Source organism: Solanum dulcamara, chromosome 1 (assembly GCF_947179165.1).
Source record: "Solanum dulcamara chromosome 1, daSolDulc1.2, whole genome shotgun sequence".
Lineage (NCBI taxonomy): Eukaryota > Viridiplantae > Streptophyta > Magnoliopsida > Solanales > Solanaceae > Solanum > Solanum dulcamara.
In genome coordinates, this window is record NC_077237.1 from 11163850 (window position 1) to 11189090 (window position 25241).

Genomic DNA, 25241 nt, shown 5'->3' on the forward strand with positions numbered 1-25241 from the left:
TGGGTGATTTAAGGATCTATATGGATACTCATGTTTTACCACTTTGTCCATATTTGTATACAACAACAACAACAACCCAGTGAAATCCCACGTCGTGGGGTCTGGGGAGGATAGAGTGTACGCAGACCTGACTCCTACCAATGTAGGACGACTGTTTCCGAAAGACTCTCGGCTCAATAAAAGCATAGAAAAAGGTCAGACAAAAATATTAGAGTTTGTCCATATTTGTATGAACTTTTAAAATAGTTTTAGCCATTTAAAATTTTTTTTTAAATGGATTTAAATAAATAAGGGCTATTCACATGTCAAACTTTATAGACAATTTGAAACTTTTGAAAAGAGGGTTCACTGAATGGGTTGATAAATTCTTGCAAATTTGGTTCAATACATAGGTTTGTTGAATTTCCAGGAGGAAAAAAGTAGGTTATCCATTTATAACTTCACATAAATCTTTTGTTTCAATTAGATTGTAGCGGCATTTGGGAATGGCGAACAGCAAGTATGAATACGTGAAATGTTTTGAGGCGGAAGACGAAGTAATGTATCCAAATATCGTTGTTGTTCAAATTGATGGCCGCGACTTTGGTAGGTAATGCGATTTTATGGTTTGCACGTGCCCTTTATATGTTGTGTTCTTATCTTTCTGCAAATGAAGCTTAACTTAGTAATTAAGGTGAAGGTGTTGAAATCAAGAGATATCCAGTTAAAATTCTACTGAAGTATAGGCCTGTGTTCAGGTTAAGTGTTGGTTCTTGTCAATTGGTGTTGGTATATATTGTGAAATCCTCTTGCTGCTTGAGAAAGAGTATTCGGTTTTGGGTTTTTGGGGTATTTGATTTGCGAGTTTGCATTGTATATGTTTAGTTTCTCGGAGAAGCATGGATTTGAGAAGCCGAATGATGAAAAAGCCTTGAACTTGATGAATGCTTGTGCTATTAAGGTATTAGAGAACTTCTCTGATGTTATATTTGCGTATGGATTTAATGATGAGTACAGGTATGATGCATTTCTTACTATTAGACAATTATGCCCTTTTTCTTTCCCCCTTGAAAAGCTTGACAATGTGGTACAACAATTTATGCAGTTTCGTTTTGAAGAAGGAAACCACATTTTACCAGAGGCGAGCAAGGTTTGTAACCTATTTGATTGCTCAAGAATTTGTAATCAGTGTTTATCAATAATTATTTTTGGCTCTTTACGACGAGTAATTTGAATGATGCACTTTGTCTTGTTAGTATTCATATATATATCGCTGGTACAGTACAAAATCATTGCTCTTGCATTGGCTCTTGTTTGAGTAGCGATAACACTATACTTGTTTACTTTGCTTATCTTATGCTTCTTGAACACTCTTTGAATGATTGCGTGATAACTTTGTATGTGATTCAACTAGAATCATCATTTCTGTTAACTACAAGATATAAATCTCTTTCTCAGAAATTGTTTTACTAGGTCATGTCCAATTTGCCTTTGATTTTGGATCATCCTCCCAGCATCTTTTTTTTTATTTTCCCGAAAATACATCAACAACCTGTCATTATTTTAAACTTGGCTGATACACTGACCTGGTGCTGAGGAACTGTATATTCTATAACCAGTCTCTAAAAGTGAAGGTGATCCAATTATGCTTAGGGATGCTGCTCCCTCTTGGATAGCTTATCAACTTTTTCTCTCTTTCTCTTAACCACCCATTTCTACACCGGTTTGAACTGTCTTTCGATTCCCCTTCTTTAGCATGTTTTTGTTAGAGTGGGTTAGAGTCCCACATTGATTGGAGAATGGATTGGTGGTTTGTTTACATGGACTTTCTCAATCTTGATTACGATCTTAGTCGGAAACTAGAATCAAAATGCGGAAAATTGAAATAAAGGAAAGGATATGCGGACACATCAAAATCTAATCAAATTTATGAGCAACAAAGGAATTTATACCGTCACCTTTCAATTGAATCCGATCAAACAACAATAACCCAAACTCAATCAAAAACGAGAAAACCAAATTGAATCCATAAAGAGGGTAACTCGATGATTGATTAAGCTAGAAGAAGTTAATACGAGCAATATTGGACAACAATAACCCAAACTCAATCAAAAACGAGAAAACCAAATTGAATCCATAAAGAGGGTAACTCGATGATTGATTAAGCTAGAAGAAGTTAATACGAGCAATATTGGGAATCCACCCTAATCACTCAACTACAATTACCAACTATGAACTATACTAATGCTAGGCTTCACCTAAAAACTACAAGCTTCAAAGCTCTCAAATATTCAATTCATCATAATCTAAGTCTTCCAAATGAAAAAAGACTACTATTTATACTAAGGAACTATAGAAGACACTTTCTTTACAATTTTACCCTTAATGAGACAAGGGCCTTGTTCGGTTGCCTTCCTTTGTGAATCTTGAATTTATGAAATGACCATTTGCATATATGGCCTCTTTCCATCTTTCTCTTCTTCTTGAGGGACCTTCTGCACATGGTATATCTTTCTTTGATGTCCTTCAAGCTCCTCTAAAGCTTTCGTGCGATCTATGCTATCCATGCTAGTATCAAATCCTCCCCTCTTGAGCTTGCTTTTGGGGTTGAGTTAAAACCAATGTCCATTTCTTTATCATGGTATCAGAGTCAGTCCAACCCAATTCATTGTTTTCGATGTTGGACCCCCATCTTATATTGTTCACTCTCCAAATGTTCAGTCCTCGACGTGCGGGGGTGTTGAGTTCCACATCGGTGGGCATTAAGGAATTTGGTGTCCTTATACGGTCTTGATCAATCCTTCCCTGATGAGCTAATTGTTGAGCTAGGTCCAATGTCCATTTCTTTAACAATTTTAGCTGATATATTTGATATGTGTACACATCTCATCTTCACAGGCTATATATTTCTTGTTTTTTTTTTATTATAATCATTTTTGAGATTTTGTTGATGTGAAGGAAAATCAGCTCCAAATTGCTAAAGGCACTTGTGGTAGCTGACTTGAGGAAATGCATAGTAAACAGTACTAGGGAAATATAGGGATTGGTCACAATCTTTTCTTGAGAAGGCACTAGGACAATCTTAAGGCATGGTCAGCTTGGCTGTCCACACATTTGTCTTCTCACTAAGATGGCCACCATATATATGCTTTTGTTTTCGAGATACTTATGTGGAGTTGAGTAAAATGGATTATAAGATACAAAATGTCCCTCTTGATTTAGTCAAGAAGACAGAGAAAAGAGAGATGTAAAATAATCCTAGTTTCTTCATTTGAGATGAAGTTGCTCATGATTTTTCTTAGCTGACCAGAAATTTCAACGTGCAGCAAAATACTATCCATTATTGTGTCTTTCTTCTCATCTACATATGTAACCAAATGGAAAGAGTTCTTTTCTCAAAAGGAGTTAAGTGTGCCTCCATCATTCCATTCACGAGTTATCAGCTGCGCATCAATGGAGGTTCTTCAGGCATATCTTCTATGGAGACAAACGGAATGTGAGTTCTCGTATTGAATATTTCCAAGTAATAGTTACTGACGGAGTTGAGTTCTTAAAATCTTATGCTAAAGGATATTGGTTCTTCTTACAGGTCATATAAGCAATCAATATAATACTTGCCTGTGGAAGCTGATGTTTTCTGGAAAGTCAGAAAAGGAGGCGAAAGAGATTCTTAAGGTGCTGTAATTAACTCAAGTTTGAGAGTAAAAACTTGAATTGTTTCCTCTATAATATGACATGCATATTTACGTTTTTTTTCCTCAATTTCAAATTTTAGTTAACACTAAATAAATATAATGTTAAAAATCATATAAAGAAGAAAAGTACAATGAACTAAAAAAGAAGAATCTCGGATTGGCCTCTAATTGGCCCACTAACAGATCACATAGTAGTTAGGAATCAGGAGTTGGTGTCGGGTCCACCACTCGTCAAAATTAACTGGCCCAGACCGGCCTCTTAAGAAAGGGTCTGATCCATGAACCAGACCATCTCCCCGGGCCAGAGACCAAGTGTGCCTGTCCTGGTCCAGGTTGGACTTGCCAGGTGTAGTAGCAGGTGGTTATTATATGCTAGTATCTACAGAAGGTAAGCAATTACAGGCATTTAGTGACTTCATTTGCATAAAGCAAGATGCTTATTAGAGAAGGTCTTAAGCAAGATGCTTAAGGAATGGCTATTATGTGAAGAAAAAAGTAGTAAAGCTCCCAGCAAAGGTTTCAGGAGTGATAGCTCCGCATACATATCTGCAATCTCCTATTAATTACTTGTCTACAGTTTGTTACCTGGAAAATATGTGTTGAACTCCTTTCAAAAATGTCAATACCTGGACTGCACATGTTGAGAAGTGTTTTTTTAGATCATTAAGCTCATTTTTCCAAATTTCTCTCATTACTATATGTGATTTAGATGAACCACATAACTTGAAGATAACTAATGGTAAACCTGGGGCCAAATTTTGGATAGGACTAAAGATTCTAAGTTATAGGTCAGGATCACAAGACAGGTCTTTTTCTCTATCTGTACTTTTTGTTTTGACAACCGTGGTGTTCGGGCCAGCTTGCGGGCACCTCGACTACTTCCACAAGATACCTGCCACCTTCTACTAGCAACATGTACCAGTTAACTCTGTCCACCAAGGCTAGGAGCCTAGGATAGATGAGAAGAAATCACCTAGTGTTTTGTCTCTACTTGGATTTGAATCTAAGACCTCATGGTTCTCAATCTACTTCATTGACTACTAGGCCACACCCTTGGGTGCTCTATCTGTACTTAAAGAATGTACAAGAGCATTTCCAATCTTTAAATCTTTTTCCACTTTTGTTGGAATTTGAGTCTGCCTTGTCTAATATGCTCTCAATCAGTCAATTCTCGTATACAAATATATGATGTGCTCCTTACAATATCGTTATCGATGAATTATGGCCTCCCTAGTTATTTATATCTTCTTCCTCGTTGGTTTCTCTTCTTGTATCATAAGGGTGCTCTAACTCTAAGGCAAGTTTTCTTTCTACCCTCATACTTTTTAATCTTGCTTGTTTTTGGTCCAAAGATGAACTTCTTAATGATAGTTGGTTGTATTCACCAATTTTCGCAATAATAGCTTGGGCCATGGCAGGATTAACTGCTTTTTTAATGCTTCGAATCTACTTCCTTACTTTGAAGGCATTTAAGCAATCATTTTCAAATTTATGGTTGGACTCAAAGAACCCTAGACTTGAGGCTTAATAGTGTTGTGAAAAAAGCAGGGAACACAAAAGCAGGAGCAAAATGAATTACTCTTTCAGCAGTTTGGTATCAACTACAAGGACCTTCCGCAGATTTTTCGTCAAGGATCTTGTGCCATCAAGATAAAGGTAGCTACCTTCATCTTCCTTCTCCTAGAAGAGTATGTATTTGTATATGCATGTGGTGCATATGCCACTATCCCCTTTTTTATTTAGATTTGAAAAATAGATAAAGATGGCATTTGGATATGAAAAACACTGTTTTGAAAACAATTGATGTGTGTGGTTGGTGTTTTGGAAGATTGGTTATAGGAAAAAATGAAGAATGGTTAAGTATTAATAACAATTGAGGCAAAAGATGTGGTTTAAAATAGTTTTGATGGCTTTTCGAATGAGAGGGGGAAAGAGAGCAGACACACTCCTCTCTCTTTTTGTTCTGAATTCTTCTCTTTCTTTCTTGGAAAAAGTAAACTAGAAAGCAACACCCAGTCCTAGAATATTCGACCGATTTTTTTGGTAGAATTTAAGCTGGTTCTTTGACTTGAAATTAAAATGTTAGTACTTGTCGCGCCCCATTTTTCTCAAAACGGAATTCAACAATGTGACAACTCTTTTTAGGATTTAAAAAAAAGAGAACTCACCATGCTGTCACGTCTCATTTTTCTCAAAACGGGATTGTAGCAACGTGACAACTCTTTTATAGGATTTAAATAAAAGAGAAGAGTAGCCATCTAACGAATTAAAGGCGCGTTAGGACACCATTCTATACTAATTTACCAAATAAAATTAATTAAAAGGGCCCGAAACCACAGATCGAGTAAGGGTTCAAATTACCTCAAAAGGAAGGTGTTAAAAGGGCCTGCGAAACCATAGATCGAGTAAGGGTTTAAATTACCTCAAAAGGAAGGTATTAGGTATCTTTCGATGTCCACAAATGTGGGTCCCGGCCGAATCTTATAAATTATGTAGGGATTATGTGGCAAATAAAGTCTCTAATTTATTTAATAAAACAAATATAAAACTAAACTTAATACGAGTAAATAAAGCAAAGTTTGATTATTAATATGAAAAACTATGTGATAAGATAATTAACAAATCAACATATAAAGCTAACATTTAAAAATCTTAAGAAATTATTTAAAAGAGAGGAGCAAGGAGAGAGAAATGAGACTAAGATATACGGAAGACCCAGTATGAAATTATATAAATCAAATTGAAACTAGCCTAAATAATACATACAACAATATTAAAATATATACAAATTAAAGGTTTAAAGTATGATTTTTTATTTATTCGGATCAACCGCTCGACTTATTATCGGAAGACAAATTCAGACTTTGTCATTTTCTGCTCGGGTCAACTTACATCATTTTCGAATGACCTATCTACCCCTACCCCTTGTAGGTTTATTTATTATTATCCTAAAAACGATCTAAAGAAATAAAATTAGAAATAGAATTTAGACTCAAGCATGTCAAACTTTATAGACAATTTGAAACTTTTGAAAAGAGGGTTCAGTGAATGGGTTAATAAATTCTTGCAAATTAGGTTCAATACATAGGTTTGTTGAATTTCAACGAGGAAAAAATAGGTTATCCATTTATAACTTCACATAAATCTTTTGTTTCAATTAGATTGTAGCGGCATTTGGGAATGGCGAACAACAAGTATGAATACGTGAAATGTCTTCCGCCTCAAAACATTTCACGTATTCATACTTGCTGTTCGCCATTCCCAAATGCCGCTACAATCTAATTGAAACAAAAGATTTATGTGAAGTTATAAATGGATAACCTATTTTTTTCCTCGTCGAAATTCAACAAACCTATGTATTGAACCTAATTTGCAAGAATTTATTAACCCATTCACTGAACCCTCTTTTCAAAAGTTTCAAATTGTCTATAAAGTTTGACATGCTTGAGTCTAAATTCTATTTTTCTAACTATATTAACAAGCCCTTTAAAATCACATGAGGAGGAGTTTATGGGAGAAATGCTTCAGCTTTCAGACATTGATAAACCTTGGTGCATAGTAGGGGACTTCAATGTGATTACTGCCCCCCCCCCAGCTTTTCCTCAGTAGCAGTAATCACATTGAAGTCCCCTACTATGCACCAAGGTTTATCAATGTCTGAAAGCTGAAGCATTTCTCTCATAAACTCCTCCTCATGTGGTCTTTGCATTTAGCATACAAAAAGGTGGTAATATAGGTATTAGGATTGGTAGAATATTTGAGCTCACAGGTAATTTGTTGGTCATCATGATCAAGAATGCTGCAGGTTACATCTTGGTTCCAGAAAAGCCATATCTTACTATTGGGATTATAAGTAGCATGGTCCATTTTGAGATGGATTTTGTAGAGATTGATTTGGGATCTGTTGGAAAATGGTTCAAGAATTGCCAACATAGAGAGATTGTGGTAGTCTTTGAGTTTTTGTATTCTGTCCAAAGCCCCCTCAGTATCAATACTCCTTGCATTCCAACAAAGTGTACTAATCATCAATGTTTTTGGGATTTAGACCTTGTACTGATGATGCTTTTCAGTGCTGCTGGTGGTATTTTGCTCATTCCTCCTCTTCTTTTCTTGTTGACCTCTAGGGGATAGACCATTCTTCTCAGTAACCTGCTGGATTTCATTCTGGATTACTGCTGCCATGGTGGATCTAAAGGCTTCCAACTGATGGGCACTGTTGTCCTCTTCTTCCTTTTGTGTTTCATCACATTGGTCAAGATCTTCCTCATCCTCAGAATGAATGACCCTGTACTCATCACTTAGATCATCTGAGATATCTCTTTTGTTAATCACATATCTCTCAGTAGATATATCTTGAACTTGCAAAGGGGTCACATGGATGCCTGCTTGTTCTGCCAACAGAACATAAATTCTCCCTTGGTTGTCCTGAATCCATTTCCTTGATAAGTTTCTTCTTCAGGGCAACCCTCTTCTTCTTACTAAGAGCCAAGGTGGACTTGTTATTCATCTTCTGAAGACTGACACATTGATTTTTCTGGCTGCTGTTGATAATTTCACACGGAGAATTACCAATATCGGTCACATTACCCTGTAACTTGTCTTTATAGTCTTTTCTGCTGAGATTACCTTTTTCCTGGGATTCAAGTTGTTGTTCTTGTATGTTTGACCTGCTGGTATTTTGAATAGTGGTTGCAAGGGCTCTATAGTCATTCCTATGGTCAACCAAAAGAGATTCCCTCACCCTGGTATCCCCTTCCTGCAGGTTAGTGGGTGTCTCCTGTCTTCCCCCATCCATACCTCCAGCAACTACTTCAGCAACAACATTTAACATATTAAAGTTATTGGGGGAGCCATGGGGGTGTGGGAGCATTGAGTCAGTACCTGAGACTCCCTTATTGATGGCATTAGGGTCCTGATCAAAGTTATGAGTTGCAGGAGTAATATCAATTCTTTGTTGTCTCTCTTTTGGTATATTAACTTTTCCTGTGCTTTGCTCTTTGTCAATGTCCTGGACTACCTGTTTTGTGGGGGGCTAAAGGGATTGGAATTTTCATTCACATGGGGATGGGGGTGCTGGCTCTGGACTCCAGAGTCAGCATTACATTCATGGGGAACATTTTCCAGAAAGTATGAGTTTATACCTGTTTGCTGCAGTTCTTTTGAGAGATTATCATTTTTCTTGTTCTGTTTTTTGCTAGTAACTTGTGTCACCTGTATAGAGGGGCTATGGGGGAAGGGATTCTTGTTTAAATGGGGGTAGTGAGGTTGAACCTGGACTCCAGGACCAACATTACATTCTTGGACTTCAATTATTTCAGAGTTAAGATTCATACCTGCTTGTTGATGTTGTTGCACTCCCTGCTGTTGTTTGTTTTGCACTGTACTTTGTTGATTGTTTTTATTGCCTTTCCTTCTTTGGACCTGCCACCCGTCTTGTTCTTGGTTAGTCTTCTCCTTATTATTATTATGAGATACCTTTGGTTGAACATCATTTCCTGCATTTTCCTGAATCTGCACATCTTTATATATTTTTTTCATTATTAGTTTTGGTTTTTGTCTTCTCTACTGCATCTTGCTCCTTTCTCCTTTTGTTCTCTTCATCCCTTCTTTTTACAGTACACATTCTATTGGTGTGTCCCTGATGTTTGCAGTAATCACAGTACTCAGGAACCCCTTCATATTGAATTGGGTGCCATCTTCCTTCTCCATTCTCATCATCATCAAACCCCATCCACACATGATGTGGTCTTTGCTTTGTGAGATCAATTTGGACCTTTACTTTAGCAACACTTCCTCTTGTTTTTTTGTAAGTTGCTAAGTCTAGAAATAGGACCTTGCCAATAGGGGACAATAAAGGTGACACAACTTCTAGACAGTACCAATGCCATGGTAACTCAGGTAAGATTGCCCATATAGGAACCAAAGGAGTCTCTTCTTCTGGTTTGAAAGTGGGAGTCCATATTTGCAATCTCATTAGTTGACCCTGTATGTACATTTTCCCTTTGGACCAGACATTAGAATGATCATACTCATTTTCCAAATCTATATAAAGATGCCTGGAATTAAAATAGTGATTTTCAGTCCACCTCTAAGCTCAGTCTGCAGGATAAATTCTCTTCTGATAATTTCCATTTTGGGCATGGTGTTTGTGAATTTGCCAATGAGGGTAAATATACTTACATCTTGTGGCCAGCTTCACCATGAAGTCCTCCTTTCTGAAGACAACAGCTGGAAATCCCTGTTTTGTAGTTATTTTGGGAGGGCTAATATCAATGGTGGCAGTTGTCATGGCCTCTTGAGCTCTCAACTTAGTAACCATAGTATGAGGGATCACAGGATTGGCGGTGTGGAAATGTTAGTAGAAGGAAACTTGGTTTGATTGACAGCAGGGTTATTCCTATTGTCTTGAAGTCCAGTAGGATCATTTCTTGCATTATTGGATCTAAAGGGCTCAAAGTTATTAGAAACTTTCAAAGGTTGGTCATTAGGGATGTAAGATGTTTGCTTGGGCTGCTGACGATCTTTAAGAGGCTGTTGCTGAGCAATAGCATGATCATTTTGAATTTGGCTCTTACCCTTTTCATTAATTTTCTCAGCTGAATCAGTTTGGACACTAGCATTGTGATCACTTATTCTAATCACTTGGGGTCCTTGTGCTGAACTTCTGATGTTTTGATTGGTATGATCAGTTCCTATGGTCCTGTGCTCTTGGTGTTCATTGTCTATAGGATCATTAATATTCCTCTGAGTGATTTGACATTGAATTACATTCCTTTGCTGATGATAGTGGTCCTGAGATAATGTAGGTGTCATAGCTTGAACAACACTTTCACTGTGTTCTTCACCTTAACAGTTACCTTGACGACTTTTCAAATTTGAACTGATTGGAGAGGATTCGAGGCACCCCCTATAGCTTGGAAGCTTCGTGTCCCTATTGTGGACATTTTGACACTGGTCTTGCTGCAATAGGTTCGCCGGAGCTCCGGCGCCGTCATCTTGGCAGTAACCTTGACGACTTTTGATATTTGAACTGATTGGGGATGATTCGAAGCACCCTATGTAGCTGGTGAGTTGCACATTGATGTTGTGATCATTTTGGCATTGGTTTGGTGCTATTTGGTTCACCGGACTGAGATATCGCCGCCGACGATTCCGCCGGCAGTATGGTCTGATATTTGGCTGAGAGGTGCACCTTGAGTTGCTGAGAAAACCCCAATGGTTGTTGGACCTCGAGTCTCGCTTGAGCTTGTTCGAACTTGGAGGCGCAGCTCCGGCGATCGTGAGACACAAATCGCCTGTTGCTTGCTCCCCTCCGTCGAATCTACTTCATGTAATTTTTGGACTATAGGTAGTCCTTGTGATGCTGATTCCATTTTTTCATCACTTTTCAGACGAATCAAACCAGAATTGTGCAACGAGATGACCGCGTTTGTGTGTGCCCAACCATGTCTCCTTCTAAATATATTATTTTCTGCTCCAACTTTAAAACCAACTCATTAGAAGGATATTCCTCTTCAACAGTCTCAACCCCTTCCATAATACTGTTGCTATCAACCATTTTTCTCTTTCCTTAATGATTCAAACTTGGAGGAGGAACATCCCCTTTTGATTGTGTGCGGCAGGACATAGTGCACAAATCAACCTTTGGGGAAGGGAGGACGAAAAATAAAAATCAAGAGAAAGTCAAGTTAGTAGCACTAAACACATTGTGAAAATAAACACGTTTGGTTTGCTAAAATAAACGTCCTAAATGCATGGGAGCCTCATTGTACCAGAGGTAGGCCTAAGACGATAAGTAAGTAATTCACGATTATTAATTCAAGCCTTATTGACATTATTTGGAGTTTAGAGTAGAAAATAATGAAATCAAATTATTTTATTGATGATAATTATAACCATTACAACTTTTGGATTTATAAATAATAGAAATGAAACTAAGGGGGAATGGGATAACAAATGGGATAATCTAAATTTCCATCATCTTCCATGACATTCATTTACATATGTCAAGTCAAGCTTGCTGAAAAGGACAGGAGAAATTTCACCATTTCCTAAGAAGAGTGAATTGAAGATAGGTGAGTCTTCCGCCTTCTTTACATATGTCAAGTCAAGCTTGCTGAAAAGCAATGGCCAAAACCCAACCTTTATCCATGGAAATGTGCCTCAGCAATTAGAGATTGAAGGAAAGACTTCATTTGGCGGACATGAACACATTGATACTAGCATACAAGTCACTGGAGATGTAGAGAGTCATTTGCAAGGTGATGGCTATCCAAAAAGCAACAATATTCCAAATTCTTTTTCTATTGAGAGGTCATGTACTCCCCATTGGAGACATACCTTGGAGTCTAAAGGGTTTAAGCTGAGTATGACCAAGACAGAGTACTTAGAGTGCAAGTTTAGTGAGACACCTCAGGAGGTTGGCGTGGAAGTTAAGCTTGGTGCCCAAGCCATTCAAAAGAGAAGTAGTTTTAAGTATCTTGGGTCTATCATGCAAGGGAGCAGGGAGATTGACGATGATGTCACACATCGTATTGGGGCAGCGTGGATGAAATGGAGGCTCGCTTCCGGAGTGTTATGCGACAAGAAGGTGCCACCACAACTTAAGGGCAAGTTCTACAAAGTGGTGGTTAGACCGGCTATGTTGTATGGGGCAGAGTGTTGGCCAGTTAAGATCTCTCACATTCAAAAGATGAAAGTTGCCGAGATGAGAATGTTGAGATGGATGTGTGGTCACACCAGGAGCGACAGGATTAGAAATGAGGCTATTCGGGACAAGGTAGGAGTGGCCTCGGTGGAAGACAAGATGCGGGAAATGCGACTGAGATGGTTTGGGCATGTGAAGATGAGAGACACAGATGACCCAGTGAGGAGGTGTGAGAGGTTGGCCATGGATGGTTACAGAAGAGGTAGGGGTAGGCCGAAGAAGTATTGGGGAGAGGTGATTAGACAGGACATGGCTCAGTTACAGCTTACCGAGGACATGACCTTAGATAGGAGGCTGTGGAGGACCCACATTAGGGTAGAAGGCTAGTGCATAGTCTCGTTATTCTTCCCTATTCATAGGCGCACTAGCACATTACAATTCTTTGTACTCTCATTTCTGCTATTTCTGTTACTATTTATTGCTTTCAGTACTTTTGATTACTCTATTTTATCTGTGATGCCTTCGTTATTTATTTTCCTATAGCGCTTTGAATTTCTTAACCTTATCTGACCCCCTTTTATGCCTTTTTTGAGCCGAGGATCTCTCGGAAACAGCCGTCCTAACTTGGTAGGAGTAAGGTCTGTGTACACTCTACCCTCCCCAGACCCCACGTTGTGGGATTTCACTGGGTTGTTGTTGTTGTTCCATGACATTCATTTGAAGAATTTCAACATCATGAATCTGCAAAAAAGGACGACAAATAAATTTCTGAACTCCATTTTGTCATAACTTGGCTTGGATTAGTTTATCGTGACCACTTTAACACATAATATGCAGTTTGTCTGTGGGGTGTTGGGAACCCTTTAGACAATAGGGTGACTTCTTGTAACGTGAATTGACACCAAGGGTCAAAACACCTAAGGCTAATGCATGCATGACTTAATTACAATGGTGGGTACAACACTATCTTAGGTTTCTAAGAATTGGGTAGACACTGACTAAAGGTATTCTTATGCGAGAAGGCATGTGGTCCCACGGTAGCAAAAAACTATCCGCTTAACCCACGCATCTGCCAACTCTCTAATATAAGATTTTTTAAAGAGAATTTGTGAGAAGCACAAAGGCACAACATTACGAGAAAGATTAAAAAAAAAAGAGGTTCCCAAGTGGGGAAAATATGAGCAGAATGCCTGTTGTGGAAAATGGTAACAAATAACATTTAGATAGAAAGTAGTAACACATAGGCAGTTTAAAGAAAGCTGCAAATAAATAAATAAATACAAATTAATAAATAAATGCAAAAATAATAACAATTTAAAAACACAAAGGATAGGGGTAGGGTTTGGCATGTAAGCAATTAAAACAGAAAGTAAATTACGGTAACTAAATTAGGCATGCAATCAAGTGATAGCAAAATAACTAAATATAGATCAACAAATTGGTAATTTAAAGAAAATAAACTAAAGGGAAAGGAATAGGGTTAAACATGGAGCATAATATAAGGAAATCGAATATAGAGAAAGAGGAAGGGGGATAAATCATGGAATAAATAAATGAATTAATAAAATAATGTGACATATATGAACCAAATAAGGAGAAAGGGAAGGGATTAAGCATAGAGCTAAAAATAAATCAATAAACAAATAAACAAATAAATAAAGCTACAAATAAAAAATAAAACCCACATGACATATAAGACACGTAATGGTAAGAACTTAGTTATATCCCCAGCGGAGTCGCAATGCTGTCATGCCTTATTTTTCTCAAAACAGGATCCAACTATGTGAAAACTCTTTTCAGGATTTCAAAAAAGAAAAGAGTCGCGACCTAACAAATTAAAGGTGTGTGAGGGCACCATTCTATACTAATTATCAAATAAGATTATTAAAAGGGTTTGCGAAATCATAGATCCAGTAAGGGTGCAACAACCTTGACCTCAAACGGAGTGTGTTTTTGCACTATAATAGTTGTTTGAGTTGTTGCAGCCGCCATTTTTTCATGCTCAACAAAGCAAATAGATCCTCCTTCCAAATCTAACTCATCTTCGACTTCCAACATAATCACTTGATGGATTGGCAGTGGGTTGTTGGACACATTCGGCATTGGGTCTTTGAGCTGAATGATTTTACTTTTTGAAACTGGTAACGTGTATTCTTCAGCATTAAGGGTATGCTGGCCACCTCCAAAAGTGTGCTTCCATAGATAGCTAATTACAAAAAGCCTAGGAAATCCACTATCTGTATTTCATTTACTATATACATTGCTCTTTACACCAAAAGCATAAAGTAGAAATGCATTTCCCATTGATCTTTTGAATGGAGTTTGATCTTCCTTTGAAAATTCTCTCATTCTTTTCCTTCTATATGGTCCACCATATGCAAGCTGGGATGGTTTTCCACCATCTCTTCTGGCTTTTGCTCCCTCTCCTTCTGATTCAGTAGCTCAATAGATTAGCAGTGTGCTCTGGCATTGTCCAGCTTTCCCCAGCCAAGGTAATGAATAGGGATCAGACTTGGGAAGTTACCTTGCGATGGAGGAAGAGGTGGCTATTTGTTTCATTGGCTTCCATACAAAGAGGGCATATGGAAGCTAAATGACATTTCCTTTTCTGTAATGCCTCATGGGTGAGACATGCCTTCCTTACTACCAGCCAGGAGAAACATTTTACTTTAGTAGGTGCCATGCTTCTCCAAGTAGCTTTCCAAGGTCCTCTATCTCTTCCTGTGATCTCTAGAAGGCCCCTTTTGTAGACTCTGCTGACTGAGAATTTGCCATCAGTGTTGTGAATCCACTTGATGATATCAGGCTCATTGGTAGTCCTTGTGAAGGTTTCTATTCTGCCAAGTAGTGCAACCACTCTTTCAACCTCCCAATCATTCAAAACCCTTCTGAAAATTAGGTTCCATCCCTAAGCTGTCCAGATGTTCTCTATTGTGCTATTCTGGTTGGTGCTGATGTCGAAGAGGCCGGGGAAAGCCTCTTGCAGAGTGCCTTGACCATCCCAGTTATCCTTCCAGAAGAAGGTTTTTTGTCCATTGCCAATTTGGAAAGTAATGTCCTTCCCCAGGTTGGTCTAGAAAGACCTGATTTCCTGCATAGTCCAACTCCATATGTGTCAGTGGACTCATCAGTGCACCACTGCCCATTTTGTCCATACTTTTGTTATATTACATTCTTCCACAGGGCTGGTCTATCTTCAACATACCTCCACAACCATTTCTTCAGCAGGCTGCTGTTCTATAGCTTCAAGTTTCTGACCCCCATACCTCCATGCTTCTTACTCTGTTGCACTATGTCCCATTTCACCATATTGAAACCTTTATGCTCCTTTCTGCCATGCCATAGGAAGTTTCTTCTCAATTTGTCTAGAACTTTGAGTACTTTAGAAGTCATAGGAAAGAGAGACATCACATATGTTGGTAATGAGTCTAGCACAGAGTTGATTAGAATTAACCTGCCTCCTAAAGATAGATATTGTGCCTTCCACATAGCAAGCTTCTTTTCTGTCTTCTTAATGATGTTGTCCCAAATCTCTAATGCTTTATGGTTAGCACCCAATGGAAGTCCCAGGTAAACATTAGGCAGTTTTCCCACTCCACATCTTAAAATGGTAGCTAGAACCTGAATCTGAATTACTTCATTGATAGGAAAGATGTTGCTTTTTCTCCAGCTTATCTTCAGGCCTGAAATTGCTTCAAAGATGACTAGTATTAGTCTCAAAAACCTGATTTGCTCACTCGTAGCATCACAAAAAACTATTGTGTCATCTGCATAAAGTAGATGACATATCTCTAGCACTTCCTCTGTCCTGCTCCCTACTCTAAAGACTTTTAGCCATCTCCTTTGTATTGCAATCTTCATCATGCTATTGAGGCCTTCAATGGCTATGATGAATAGAAAAGGGGATAAGGGATCCCCTTGTCTTTGCCCTTTTTCTGCTTAAAAAAACCCAACTGGTTCTCCATTTACCAGAGTTGAGAACCTGGTGGTTTTAATGCAAAAACTTATCCAGTTTACCCATCTTTTTCCAAAACCCATTTGTCTGAGGATGCTGAGTAAGAACTTCCAGTTGATGTGGTCAAATGCCTTTTCAATGTGTAATTTGCACATCACCCCACCAAAGTTGCATCCATGATTTGCCTTCCTTGAATAAAGGTCATTTGATGAGGGTTTATTAGCTTATCTATCACTCTCTTTAACCTTTTAGCTAGTACTTTTGCAATGATCTTGTACATTCCAATGATGAGACTTATTGGTCTGAAGTCTCTCACATCAGTTGCACCTACCTTTTTTGGGATAAGAGCTACAAATGTGGCATTAAGGCTCTTCTCAAAAATCTGTTGCGAATGGAAATTCTATAGGTTGAGTAGTATATCTAACTTCAACATTTCCCAGAAAGCAATGAAGAATGACATTGGGAATCCATCGGGGCCTGGGGCCTTGTCAATGGCACACTGTTTAAACCCCTCTAATATTTCATCCTCTTCAAATTGTCTTTCCAGCCACACCTGCTCTTCTGTGGAGATCCTGGTATTCCCTTGGTGGGTGAAATTAGGTCTCCAATTCTCAGATTTCTTGTCGAGTTTCTGATAGAAGCTCACTATGGAATTTTTTATTTCTTCAGGCTCAGTAACTTCAGTCCCCTCAACTTTGAGGATGTCAATGGAGTTGAATCTTCTGTGAGCATTGGCCATCCTATGGAGGTACTTTGTTGTCACCATTTTTGACCCATTGTACCCTGGATCTCTTTCTCCAGGCAATTTCCTCATTTCTGGACACCTCTTCAAACTCCATAGCTAGTTGAATTTTCTGCAGTTGTTCATCATCTGTCAAAAGTCTGATATCCTGAATGGATTCCAGATTTCCCACTTGTGATAGAATCTGACCTTTCCTTTCCTTCTAGTTATTCTTGTTGGCTTTGCTCCATTCTTTGAGCTAGACTTTCAATTGACTTAAGCTTAGAAGCCAATTGAAAATCAGGTCTGCCAATAGCATTGAAGCTGCTCCACCATTCTTTCACCTTGTCTATGAATCCTTCCTCCTTATAATACCTAACCACATAGTTCCAAACTCCACCACCTACTCAACCACCAAATTACAGAAACAGTTTGAGAAAAAGCCCATAAAAAGTTAAACTTCTTTGGCCGAGCTCATTGCCCAACTTTATGAAAGGTTGAAAGAAGCTGGCTATGTCACACCAATTCCTACCTTGCCTGTAGATGTTCATGCCAAATGGTATGACCTTAATAAGACTTGTGCCTATCACTCAAAGGATAAAGGGCGACATAATCGAGGCATGTCGATCCTAGAAAGACAAGATTCAGAAGCTCATTGACACCAAAATCATTCAGCTCAAACACCCAATGCCGAATGTGTCCAACAACCCACTGCCAAACCATCAAGTAAATATGTTGGAAGTCGAAGATGTGTTAGATTTGGAAGGATCTATTTGGTTCGTTGAGCATGAAGAGATGGCGGCTGCAACAACTCAGACACCTGTTATAGTGCAAAGACGCACTCCGTTTGAGGTTGAGGTTGTTGCACCTAAACCTTTATTCACAGTTATCAAAGCCTTTTCCTCTGCCAACTATGACACCCATGTAGTTCCGGGGAATTATGAGAAAGGAAAAGCAAAGGTGAAGGAGACAGACGTCGCATCTGGAGTGACTCGATTTGGGAGGATATACACCTCTGAAAATATGTTCCAAGAAAGCTCTAGCAAACCCAAGCCTCCTATCGTAGAGTTTGAAGAAAATGGCGTTTGGAAAAAGGTACAAGCCAAAGAATACTTGATTATTGATCAATTGAGTAAAGTCCCTGCCTAAATAGCCATCCTATCACTGTTGCAATCTTTGAAAACTCACCAGAAAGCCCTTATGAAGGTTTTAGTGAAGCTTATGTTCCTGCCGATATTACCAATGAAGCGGTAGCCCACATGGTTGGGCAAGTGTTCGAGGCATATAAGATATCCTTTCACGATGATGAGTTACCGCTTGAGGGGACATCTCACAATAAAGTTTTATATATCACTACCCAGCATCAGAAGAGAGTAGTAACAAAAGCTTTGGTTGATCTAGGGTCTTGTTTGAACATATGCCCCCTTAGCACACTGACTTGATTAGAGGTGGATAGTTCGAAGGTCCAAATATGGAAGATGAATGTGAGAGCGTTTGATGGCTCCCAAAGGGGCACGATTGGGGAGGTAATTCTGGACATGCTCATTGGTCCTGCCACTTTCTCTATAGTTTTTCAAGTTATGGACATCCCTGCTTCATATACTCTATTGCTTGGTCGTCCATGGATCCATATGGCTGGAGCAGGGCCTTCTACTCTCCACCAATGCTTGAAGTTCGAATGGGAGCATCAAGAAGTGGTATTCCATGGAGAAAGAGAGCATCCCATCTATGCAGTTGAGGGTAGAGACCACTTGGATGGAGAAATGTTTCATACCGTGGAGGTTGTGGGGAATGTTGAATAAAAGCCATGGTACAACCAAAAGATCCTACACTTGATGATCAAATTTGGCTACGAGCATGGGAAAGGTTTGGGAGCCAGGTTGCAAGGAATCGCTGAGCTCATAAATCCTTGTTCCCAAATGACCACTTTTGGATTGGGATACAACTACTCTGCTCAAGAGTATCTTGATTGGGAGCTGCCTAGAGAAGGATATTACTATCCATTGCCGAAACCCATACCACCTTTGTTTCAAACATTTCGATCTGCTGGGTTTATGAATATTGTCACTGATGATCTCCTAGAGAGTATGAAGGGTTTGTCTTTGACTGAAGCGGGGGATAAAAGCTGCAATATTATGATGAATGAAGAGGGGTAGATAGGTCATTCGAAAATGATGTAAGGTGACCCGAGTAGAAAAATGACAAACTCTGAATTTGTCTTCCGTTAATAAGCCGGGTGCTGATCCGAGTAGGATAAATTTAAGTTCAGGTTCAATTCATCCTTTTTCTTTTATATATTTGCTTTTTGTATGTATTATTTGGGGTAGCTTTTATGTATTTTTTATGGATCTTCCGTACATCTTAGTCTCATTTCTTTCTCCTTGCTCCTCTCTTTAAATTCATTGAAAATTATTTAATGCTAGTTTAACATGTTAGTTTGTTTAAATATCTTGTCACATAGCCTGTTATGCTAATTAATAATCAATCTTAGCTTTATTTATTTATTTTTAAATTTAGTTTCATTTTTCTTTTAATAAATAGATTAGAGACCTTATTTGCCACGTTTAACCCCAGCATAAATTATAAGATTCGACCGGGACCCACATTTGTGGACCTCGAAAGGTGCCTAACACTTTTCTTTTGAGGTAATTTGAACCCTTACCTGATCTATGGTTCGCAAACTCTTTTAATTAATTTTATTTGGTAATTAGTATAGAATGGTGCCCTAACGTGCCTTAAATTTGTTAGGTGGCTACTCTTCTCTTTTTTAAAATCTTAAAAAGAGTTGTCACGTCATTGGATCCCATTTTGAGAAAAATAGGGCGCGACAATACTCACACAATTAAATGGTACGCCTAAAAAAGGGTAAGAGTAATAGTAATTGAACTCCACAGTCTGAACCTTGGTGAGGTCATCTTATTGTTGTGCTTGGAGCAGTTTTGTTTAACTCTCATATCTTTGATATAAAAATGGCATGTGCATTAAAGGACTCTTTTTGCAATGAGTAGACATATTCCTTTTTATGTTAGATTTTTCCTCTCAACCACAAAAAGACTGACACAAGCTCTATTCTTAACCCATGAACTCTACCCTTCCTCCCCACCTATAGGGGTAGAAAGGGAAGAGAAGGAGGTATATGCGATGCAGTTTTCTCAACACATATATGTCCACTTTGTCAATTTATATTATCCATCTTAACACAGGTGGACGATATTGTGAAATACCGTGAAGATGGCACTCCTGTTAAAAGACCAAGGAAGAAAACGGTCATAGTTCACTCAGAAAATGTAGCAACAAAAAGGTTTTGGAATAACTACGCATGCCTTACCGAGGAAATTGGTTCGCTCGTTGAAGGGATTAACAAGATTAAACCCGAGTATTTGAGGTCTTTCCAATTTGAAAGCAGGTTGATGTTATCTACTTGGATTGTAGTCCGGGTAGATGGTTGTCATTTCCACAGGTAATTTGTGCCTTTATTTCTGATCTTCTCTTTACTCTTTTTTACGAGCTTTTGCTTGACTTACCAACAAGTGTTGATATCATTCTTTGTTGATTTGTAATTGTCCTTGTCTTTTTCTTTTTACCTTTTCCAGTTGATCCTTTTCTCTTGTCTGTGATGTTCTTTAGACTGTATTATTCTTTTTTTGCTTTTAATCCCACGTTTCATGTCAAAATGATATGGCGTTCTTCTTGCTTCTTATTTTCGTCAAGTATGAAATTTTGTAGGTAATATGCATTTTCTGGATTATATAATCCATGTTTCAGTGGGATCTGAGTTTTCTTATATGCCTATTTTCTTTATCAATTCTGGATTAAAGAAGAAGCTCCAAGCACTTCCCAAGTTACATTTCTATTATGACCTGGAAACAACAGTGAATTGTACAAACCTTTCCGGGCTGTGCCAATAATTGATAAAACATGTCAGACACAAGAGCATGGTTGTAATATATGCATACACGTTTATAAAATCGATATATATAATTTCACAAGATAAAGTCATGTCAAATATTGAGCATGTAATTTGAGAAATCTAGTTTGGACTTGCTGGTTTCATGATCTTGATGGGATCCACTGTAGGTTTTGTGAAGATAATGGCTTTCAGAAGCCAAATGATGAGCAGGCACTGAAACTTATGAACTCTTGTGCGGTTTCTTTGCTGGAGATGTTTAAGGATATTATCTTTGCCTATGGGGTGAGCGACGAATACAGGTACTAGTTCATTTAACATCTTTGATTCACTTTTAACATACCTTTTCCTTTTCCTATTATCTTTTATCTTGAGAGATTAATTTTTCTTTCAGTTTTGTTTTGAAGAAAGATTCTCTATTGTATCGGAGGTGTTCAAGGTAACTCTTTCATCACCATTCTTGAGTTCCTTGGTAAGTGTAGGTTCTAGCTAAAACTACATATTAGGAGGGAACCAATTCAAGGTTGAAAGAAAATTCTTCTTCCTGTTTCTAGAATCCATGGTGCATATAGATTATTTTGACGCCGCTCAGCTGCAGTTGCCAACCTGCAAGAGCATAGTGCAATTATCTGTGAACAACATGCTAAAAGATCCTGAAAATTCATTTCTTGTGTGCAGTGTTAGTTTTCTCAGAATGTGTCCTATAAAATGCTTGCTTGTCTGAATGGTGGAATTTCCCTTCTAGAATATTTTGCAATCGTTGTAAATCTCTTACATACAACGATTTCTCAAAGCTTTTTCATTAATTTGGTTGAAGTTTCAGGGTAGAGTCTATTTGGCAACTGCACGAGGGCCGTCCTCAACTATTTTACGTAATGTTTTTATATTGACTTTTTTTGTCGGTTATATTTAATGTCGTTATATTGACTTGCTCTTATGATCATCATTTCAGTGAAATCGTCTCTGCTGTTGTATCTCTTTTCTCTTCCATGTATGTGATGAAGTGGAAAGAGTTTTTTCCTGAGAAAGAGTTCAAAGAACCACCTTATTTTGATGGACGATCTGTTTGCTATCCATCATCTGAGGTTCTTCAGGATTACTTGGCTTGGAGACAAGTTGATTGTGAGTGCTCCCTATTTTATTTGTTATTTTAAAGAATTTCAAGCAAATTAATCAGTTTATATGAAGAGATTTGGGTTTTTATGACCTATTCTTCTTGGTGGCGAGCTAAAGAAGGAATTGTATCATTTTAACAATCTAATGTCAATACCTTGACTTGTAGGTCACATAAACAATCAGTACAATACTTGTTTCTGGCTGCTTGTTAAGTCTGGAAAGAACAGAACTGAAGCACAAAGCTCTCTAAAGGTGTGGTATCTCATTCCTTGATTTATGAAGCAGGTCTCTTGTTTTTAGACGAAGTAGCATGATCTATTATAATATGTGATTCTATGGATTATTTTGCTGCCTAAATCTTCTGGATAATCTCTGTTACGTCATAATTTTGTTTAAAAAGTAAATAGTTTCAGCATCCAATACAAGCTGCACTTGCATTACTTTTGATCTATCTAGCTTACAAGCTTATTGGAAGTAGCTTTTAAGCTTCTATTGATGCTGAAGAAACGATCTTCTAAATTTTCATGTCATAAATTGTTAAAAATGACACATCCGTGTTCTCTTTTTTGTGGCTTGATGACTCTAAATTTTTGAATCCCGATTGTCTATTAAAAATACCATGTGTTGCCTATGATATGTTCCTTCTTCTACAATAATCAACAAAATAAGTTGTATAACGTATTTAGCCAATGTGTGTTGCTACATTCATTATTATCCATCTATTTGTGATGTGCAACTTGCTAGTCAAGTATTCTCACATTCAAAAGATGAAAATTGCGGAAATGAGGATGCTGAGATGGATGTGTGGGCATACTAGGAGAGATAAAATTAGGAATAAAGATATTTGATACAAGGTGAGAGTGGTCTCCGTGGTGGTACTAGATGAGGGATGTGAAGCTGAGGTGGTTCAGCCATGTGAAAAGGAGATGCATAGATGCTCCAATGAGGAGGTGCGAGAGGTTGACTATGGTGTGTTTGAGGAGAGGCAGAGGAGGCCGAAGAAGTATTGGGTAGAGTTGATTAGACAGGACATGATGCATTTTCAGCTTATCGAGGAGTCGAGGACATGAATCTGGATAGGAGGATATGGATGTCATGGATTAGGTAGAAGGTTAGTAGATAATTAAGCATTGTCTACTTTCCTGTGTGTTAGACTCGTTTGTAGTCTAGTGTGCTTTATCTGCTTCTCCATTCATGCCAATAGTACTAGTATTACTCTCCTAGTTTCTTATTCTTCGATTTATGTCACTACCTAGTGTTTCTTGTGATTGGGTTATCGTACTATTTTATTGTTCTTACTACTATTTCTGCACTTCTATTTTTTCTCTTCCCAAACTTGTTTGAAATGCTTTCCTTGAGCCGAGTGTTTATTGGAAATAACCTCTCTACCCTCAAGGTAGAGGTAAGGTCTGCGTACACACTATCCTCCCGAGACACCACCTGATGGAATACACCGGGTATGTTGTTGTTGTTGCTTCCATGTGCACCTTGAAGAAAATAGTCTTGCAGCCTGTAGTGGTGAAGTATCGGTATACTTGTTGGCATGACACATTTTGTGTTTAAGGGTGATTTTCACTCAGAGTTCTGATAGCCACAAAGCTGACTCAAAATACATTTAGTTAGTCTTTCCTTCAAGCTTCTTCTTGATTTTGCAATATCCTTATTTGAGCCTAGCACATGGCAAGCACTTGGTTTTTTTGAAAGGTACAATTAAAATTTTTGTTCAAGCTCTCACTTAGTTCTGAGCACTATTCTGGGCATGTATCTCTTGGAGGAACACACTTAGTTATAGAAATTGAGATTTTCACAAAGATGAGATTATGTTAAAAGCATAGGCCGACATACTATGTGAACTCTAACGGCACTGAAGCCTCGGTCACTAACGATAACAGTTCTCATCTACGTGATTGTGACACATAATAGTGTAAATGAATAATCTTTTGTAATTTGATTCTGTAGAAATTAGATTAGACTGTTAGCTTTGATTTGACCTTGATAAAGTAGATCTGTTAGTGCATATCTCTCATCCTGTTCTGATCAGAGACAAGCAGGTTTCACTATTGAGAGTAATCTTAATATCCCAATGACCACATTAACCCTTTTGTTCTGCAGGGTACTCAAACTCAAGAAAAAAATGAATTGCTTGCCAAGTTTGGCATTGATTACAGTGCGCTACCAATTATCTTTCAGATGGGGTCCTCTGTTTTCCGGGACAGAGTAAATCTCTCTCTCTCTGAAGATGCTGTGTTTACTTGAAGTACTTTATGTTGTTTTTGATGATACTGTATACCAAGCCTGAATGATTTAGTTTTAGGCTTCTGCCACCATATGGATCATAAACTGTGGCTCAAAAAAGTTCTGTTGTGAATATATTAGGTCTGGCATCGCTTGTAAACAACATAAATATTACCTTAACAAGTACTTTTTTGGTTCTTGTCAGTCACGTAATAATTAACTCCATCATGATTCATGAGCATGTTTTCGTTCAAATCCAGCAGATGTTCCAATCTCAAATTTGTAAATTTGTTCCTGTTCTCGTCTGTATTCTTCACATTCCGAAGCTACATTTGGTACATAAGTTCATTTGCAACAAGTGCCATTGCTTTTGACTTCTAGTGCTGATCAGACTGATGGAATTGGTGTTCACTTAGACTTTTTTCTTTTGAATCCAGGATGAACCAACAGGAAATGCCAGAGTAGTTATTGAACACTGTAACATAATTGAGATGAGCTTTTGGAAAGAACATCCAAGAATACTCGAGGAGGAGGAACCATTGCTAACGATTTTACGACCCCATAGCAATAAAATGCTTCGATTGTCTTGAAGTTGAGGACCTGCTACCTAAGTTACTAACCATATCCAGTTTTCATCACATTAGAAAAATAGTTCCAAACTTTGTCAGATATGTAGATTAGGCATCTGATTTTGATTTTTCCCTGTACTCCTTAATCTTCTTTTAAAGATCTGTCTAACAAAACTCTCCTGTGTATTGCAGTTCACTCGAGTTCATTTAGTAAACAAGATTATTTTTTTTGTGTTGTATCACATTCAATATTTAGCTCAACAATGGATTGATGAGTTCTTGAGACCTATATTTGTTCTCATCTTCTGAACATACAGTTTGGGACTCCTAAAACAGGCATCAGTGATATGCCATTATTTGGAATTGAAGAATTAGCCTTCCATTCTTTTTGTAATTCATCACATAAAGGAAAAGTAA

The 25241-nt window shown here is 38.0% G+C and overlaps 1 protein-coding gene across 7 annotated transcripts; it reads left to right on the forward strand.

The window, feature by feature from the left end:
* The first annotated feature begins 297 nt into the window (after window positions 1-297).
* LOC129901755 (tRNA(His) guanylyltransferase 1-like) lies at window positions 298-25195 on the forward strand. Of its 7 annotated transcripts, XM_055977019.1 has the most exons (14): window positions 298-392; window positions 467-589; window positions 865-996; window positions 1085-1129; window positions 3306-3475; window positions 3569-3654; window positions 5223-5330; window positions 20201-20457; window positions 21075-21206; window positions 21299-21343; window positions 21857-22026; window positions 22187-22272; window positions 24133-24237; window positions 24693-25195. In XM_055977019.1, the coding sequence occupies exons 2-14, from the start codon at window positions 486-488 to the stop codon at window positions 24843-24845; spliced, it is 1593 nt and encodes a 530-aa protein (XP_055832994.1). In that variant the 5' UTR covers window positions 298-392; window positions 467-485; the 3' UTR covers window positions 24846-25195. The 7 variants fall into 7 exon arrangements, with proteins under 7 accessions (XP_055832994.1, XP_055832991.1, XP_055832995.1 ...); XM_055977016.1 differs by having other exon boundaries at window positions 303-589; XM_055977020.1 differs by lacking the exon at window positions 298-392 and having other exon boundaries at window positions 495-585.
* The last annotated feature ends 46 nt before the right edge of the window (window positions 25196-25241 follow it).